The 6,092-nt window shown below is 37.0% G+C and overlaps 1 protein-coding gene across 1 annotated transcript in view; it reads left to right on the forward strand.

Annotated features, from left to right (window-relative positions):
- The window catches only part of WDR64 (WD repeat domain 64), a 162,867-nt gene that overhangs the window by 137,267 nt on the left and 19,508 nt on the right, over window positions 1-6,092 (forward strand). The window contains exons 21-22 of the mRNA XM_011990033.1: window positions 1,188-1,246; window positions 4,477-4,586. Of these exons, the coding sequence (XP_011845423.1) occupies window positions 1,188-1,246; window positions 4,477-4,586 (169 nt within the window). The remainder of the gene's footprint in view (window positions 1-1,187; window positions 1,247-4,476; window positions 4,587-6,092) is intronic.

Genomic DNA, 6,092 nt, shown 5'->3' on the forward strand with positions numbered 1-6,092 from the left:
AGGTGGAGCTTGCAGTGAGCCGAGATCGTGCCACTGCACTCCAGCCTGGGCGACACAGCGAGACTCCGTCTCAAAAAAAAAAAAAAAAAAAAAAAAAGATTAACAAAAATAAAAGTTTTTATTTTATCTTCACTTATTCCTTGTCTTATGTTCTTACTTTCTTTACGTAGATCTGAGTTTTTTTTACCTATATCATTTTTCTTTTTTCTGAACAACTTCTTTTAACATTTCTTGAAAGGCAGGCCTATTAGTGACAAATTCTCTCAATTTTTGTTTGTCTGAGAAAGTCTTTATTTCTCCTTTAATTTTGAAGGTTAATTTTGCAAAGTACAGAATTCTAGGTTGGTCAGTTTTTTCTCTCAACATGTTAAATATTTAACTCCACTCTTCTTGCTTGCATTGCTTCTGATAAGAAGTTTGATGCCATTCTTATGTTTGTGCTCATTTTTTTTCCCCATGTGGCTTCTTTCAAGACTCTTTTTTATACCTTTGTTTTCCTGCAGTGTAAACAGTTTAAACGTTGACACTTTGATATGTAGTTTTTGTAACTATCATTTAAATTGTAGGCTGAATATCTCTGTAAGAGTTTGGATTCTGTTTGGTGGTATATTCATTTCCATTACCCTGATCTCTAAAAGAACTCTAAGTGGGTGAAGCAATCTCATTAAGACTTATCAAGACAGAAACAAAATAATTTCTACACACAAAAATGAGTATGGGCCAGGTGCAGAGGCCCATGCCTGTAATCCCAGCACTTTAGGAGGCCAAGGCGGGTGGATGGTCTGAGGTCATCAGGAGTTCAAGACCAGCCTGTCCAACATGGTGAAACCCTTCTCTACTAAAAATACAAACAAACAAACAAAAAAAAATTAGCCGGGCATGGTGGCAGGCACCTGTAATCCCAGCTACTCAGGAGGCTGAGGCAGGAGAATTGCTTGAACCTAGGAGACAGAGGTTGCAGTGGGCCAAGATCATGCCTTTGCACTCCATCCTGGGCTACAGAGTGAGGCTCCATCTGAAAAAATAAATAAATAAAAATGAATACGAAATTTCTACTTTCATTTCTGTTTTCTGAGATTCTGTTTTATTCAGCATTATAAATGCCTAAATCAAAATAACTTTTGGATAGTATTGATTTAGATAACATGATATCTAATTAAAGATTCCAATGTTTAAATTTTATACAGAAGGACATGTTATCCTTTGCAATATTAGCTCTTTCCTGGATCCACCTCACGATGAAAAGGTAAGAACTTCAGTTCTCCCCTTTAAGTTATGAGTCAGCACATATTTATTGAGCATCTTTCTGTGCTAGACACCATAAAGGATAGAAATAAAAGACTCTCTGTTGTCAAGGCACATATACTATTGAAATTTGAGCTACATGACAAATAGCAATGGTCTGCTGGTGAAAAGGGACGAAGAAGTGAGTGAGGGAGAGGGAGTATGCCAGCCACTGGTCACTTCGCATCTTCTTCATGTTTTGACTTATTTGTGAGAATTTATATAGCAACCCACAGTTAGAAAGAGTTCATAGATTATATAGTCTTCCACAGTCAGTTTCTATGTCTTATTTTTTATAAGATATTCTATGACCTTCCTTGCAAATCTAGGGCAGAACCATTTAAGAAATTTTTTCTTATTTCTAGTATAAATTCTCCCTAACATTAAAGCACATTTTATTCTATTTTTTAAAATATTATACCAAGGAACAGCTGTTTTAGCATAGCCCTATTTTTCTTTAATACATCAGATCAAAAGCTTAAATAGCTATAATAGATACATTTAGCTTAAATAGATACATTTCATTTTTGGATCACAAGTATTAACAAGGGGTTTATGTTGATTAGGATTTGATTCCTTGCAGAGCATCTCAGAATAGTTATTGTTTCAAATATTGTTTCATTTGATTAACAGAGTCTCCTTTTTGTTTCAGAGAATCTATTCTAACTCTTTTAAGGTTTTGGTATTCAACTTTAGTTTGACTATCTCCACCTGCAGAGGGTAAATCAGAGAATAGCTTGCCTAGGGGCACGTAGACAGTGATGAAGTCAGGGCCAGGACCGGGGTTCTTCTTGCTAGTCCAATACTCTCTCCATATATAATACTTATGCTATCAAACGAAAAACAATAAGGTTCAAACAACTTGGGAAACATGAAGTTTCATTTACCAGTAACTATAAATCGCTTACAATCAACACATGCTGTAAGCTGAACAAAAACAAACTGTATGCTTGAACCATATATAGGTGAAAAGTTGTGTAATTGTTTTATCCTACTGTTGATGATTATTATTGTATTATTAATTTTAACAGATAAAATATCATTCAAAGCCTACAGTTTTGCAAATGGAATTGGTATAAACTAGCAACCGAGATCTTTCAAAATTTAGAGAAAATCTTCAAAACAAAGTTATAGAATAATATTGAGTTACAATAATAGTAGAAATAATTTTAAAGCATTTTCACAAATTTAAAATTAGAGAATCTTTAGTAACTTATTTTAATTTCTTTTGTATTCAACTTCATTTCAACCTTCTCTGTACTCAGACAATGGGATCATGCCATTTGTACATGGCTGCCTATTTATAAATATACAACAAAACCATAGAACCTGGCTATAAAATGTCTCATTATTACACAGATCAACATATACCAATGCTTAAACCAGGTCCGGCTATAGATTACAACTGCAATGAATACCTAAAAGGTCAGTCTAGAAAAAAAGGTCAATCTTGTTCTCTCCCGATATTACTGATAAAAAAAGAAGCTCCATGGTATACAGATATTCTAAAAGATAAGATAGTCAAAACCTCTCCACAGAAAGAGAGACCACACATATAATTACATATATACACACATACAGAAAGGACAATCTTAGTTTCTAATTGCAGGTTTCAATCCATTACGGGGTCATGAAATCATTAAATTAGTCGTAACCAGTATTTTTATAAAAATAGAAGAGAATGGAATGCAATGCAGTGGAACAGAATAGATCATATTGATGTACATTACACATAGGTGAAGTATCCTTTCATGAAACTTGTTTCAGACACGTGTAACTATATGTATATATTCACTGGGTCATGAAGCAAAATGTGTATCTTACTATAAATACAGTCTGTGTTACAGAATGCCATCCTAAGGCAGAGAAAGAAACCTTCGATGACTAGATATTCTTGAATAGCTTTGAGATAATAAGAAATAGGTCAGGCACAGTGGCTCACACCTGTAATCCCAGCACTTTGGGAGGCTGAGGCAGGCAGATCACAAGGTCAAGAAATTGAGACCATCTTGACCAACATGGTGAAACCCCGTCTCTACTAAAAATACAAAAAAAAAAATTAGCTGGGCATGGTGGCACACGCCTGTAGTCACAGCTACCCAGGAGGCTGAGGCAGGAGAATCACTTGAACCCAGGAGGCAGAGGTTGCAGTGAGCCGAGATCGCGCCACTGCACAGCAGCCTGGCAACAGAGCGAGACTCCGTCTCAAAAGAAAAAAAAAAAAAGAAATAGGAGAGTCCAGATTTTACTTTGGCTCTCTAAAAACCACCAGAGGGAATTCAGTCAGAAGCCTGCAAATTTAGGAGGAATTGTGCCTAGCCTTTGTTAAAGCCTAAATGAATAGAAGAGTCATAGGAGAACTCTAAACTGCCAGGACTGTCATCACATCACACTTCTAGGTAAATGACCCAGGACAAAGTAAGGTGTTAGTCCAGGCTTATCAGTGACAAAGAGGGAATATATTCACAGGGGGTGTGACTGCAGAGCAAACTCTCCAGTTAACAACTCTAGTTCACACAATTTGAAATGTCTCCCGAGGCCCATGAGAAGCCCTAAACTTGAGTATAACCACACCCTGAAGAAACATAAAAAATCAAGCCTCATGATTTTTTTCTTTTCTACTCCTGTGACAGATGATTCATGATGTTTTTGAAAGAGAACGAGCTGAGTTTTATTCTTTTCATTAATTACTTATAGCCTATATCTCCTATCCCACACTCCCCCAAAAAGAACAAAACAGCCAGTTCTATCTCTAGACAAAATCTGAACATAGGAAAAGTCTTTTTGCCAATCTCCCCTTGCTTTTACCTTCCAGCTCTGTTTCCTTCTATTCTAGATTATATTTACTTTCAGTCCCCCTCCAACCTTCTCCTAAAGCATGTCTTTCCTCTAGTCATCTGCTCATCATCAATTAAATGAATCGCTAATTCTCAGTTACATGATAAATTGCCAGAGACATAAGATACTTCCTCTCCCAGGGAGATGTACGAATTAATAAGTCTTTAAAAACAGGACTTCTGGTACCCCAACAAGCAAGAGAAGAGCTAATTGAGGCAAGGACTTAATCATTTAGCACAGATGTCTACATCATCCACTCATAAGCCCCGCTCAATGAAAAATGCTTTTGTTCAAGATTACATTTTGACTAGCATGTACTTACTCCAAGGAATATGCCTTGTTGTTGTTATCTAGAAATTCAAGCAGCTGCTTTCCTGGCGTGCGCATTCGTCGGAAATTATTCAAGTAATCTATGTAGAAGAAAAACAAGTGGTAATTACTGCCTCCATCGATGGCTCAGTAAGGTAGGCCAAGATGGCATCATATTGTGAATTCAGTACTGTGAGCATGAAAGGTAAAGGTTTTAAACTAAAGTTGAAGTCTATAGTTCAAATGCAATCTTGGTAAACTGATTTAAATAAATAAGTAAATAGATGACACAAAAGGACTTTGAAAAGATGGCCACTGATTTGGAGTTCTTTTTCATGACCAAGGAAATGTGATGTCATGTTCATCGATGTTAAAAGGTATCACAAATGCTTTTGATAAAAGTGAAGCTTTTTTTGTAGAATTATTTCAAAGAATTAAGCAAGATAGGTATCTCAGAGAGTTAGATCCAAGTCACAGAGGGGGACTCAGAATCAGAAGTCATAGAAAAGTCATAGAAAAGAGAGCAACTGATGCTGAGAAAACTGGGTAAGCTCATTATTTCATTGACACTGTGGTGGATTTTGCAAAGCCTATTGTTTTCAGTTACCTAGATAATGCTAAGTACCTATACACAAAATGCTAAAGACACACACACATATAAAGAGAAAGAAAGGAAATATCATGGCATTTCTAGAAACAAATTTCTGCATATTGAAATGTCTTAAAATCATGGTAATCAATTATCCCCTTAAAAGAATGAAGTTAGGTAAGATTAAGAGAGGTAGAGAGGCTTTGAAGTACATTAGAGAATTTAAATGTAATCAAAACAAAAAGGAAGGAATATTTTATGTTGCATAAAAGCTGCTGGACTGAAATTCAAGAGAGCCTAGCTAACTGTGTGGGCTTGAGGCTATACAGTGTCCAGGAGGCACTGATAAGAATGTGGATCTTTGCCCTGAAAGAAATAGCCTCTGCACAGAATTTTACGTGGGGGAGTAATATGACCTGATTTATATTTTTGGAAGGTAATGGGTGGGGAATAGATTGCAGGGCAACAAAAGTGGGAGCAAAGAGATCAGTTTAAAGTCCAGGGTGAATGTAATGGCTTGGATTAGAGGAGCGGTTAACAGTCTGGAAATAAGTGGTTTAGATTTGATGATAGCTATCCAGGAGGTAAAATCAAGAAGACACGAACTTTAATTCAAAGGGGAGCTAAGTGATAAATGTCAAGAATGACACCTGGTTTATGCAACTAGGTGAATGTTAGAACCACTCATGAAGCTACAGGGCTCTAAAAGAGGAAAATGTTTAGAATGTGGAAGGATAAAGAGCTTTAGAATGTTGAACTCAAGGTGAATCTTTAGGAGTAAGGTCCTATTTGGAGGCAAAAGGTTAGAGTTACTTCCTCTGTAAGAAAGGACATCTGGGCTGAGCGTGGTGGCTCACGCCTGTAATCCTAGCACTTTGGGAGGCCAAGGCGGGTGGATCACGAGGTCAGGAGTTGGACACCAGCCTGACCAACATGGTGAAACCCTGTCTCTACTAAAAATACAAAAATTAGCCGGGCGTGGTGGCATGTGCCTGTAATCTCAGCTACTTGGGAGGCTGAGGCAGGAGAATCACTTGAACCTGGGAGGCGGAGATTGTAGTGAGCCGAGATC

The sequence above is a fragment of the Mandrillus leucophaeus genome, unplaced genomic scaffold (genome assembly GCF_000951045.1).
Source record: "Mandrillus leucophaeus isolate KB7577 unplaced genomic scaffold, Mleu.le_1.0 Scaffold367, whole genome shotgun sequence".
Classification (NCBI taxonomy): Eukaryota; Metazoa; Chordata; class Mammalia; order Primates; family Cercopithecidae; genus Mandrillus; species Mandrillus leucophaeus.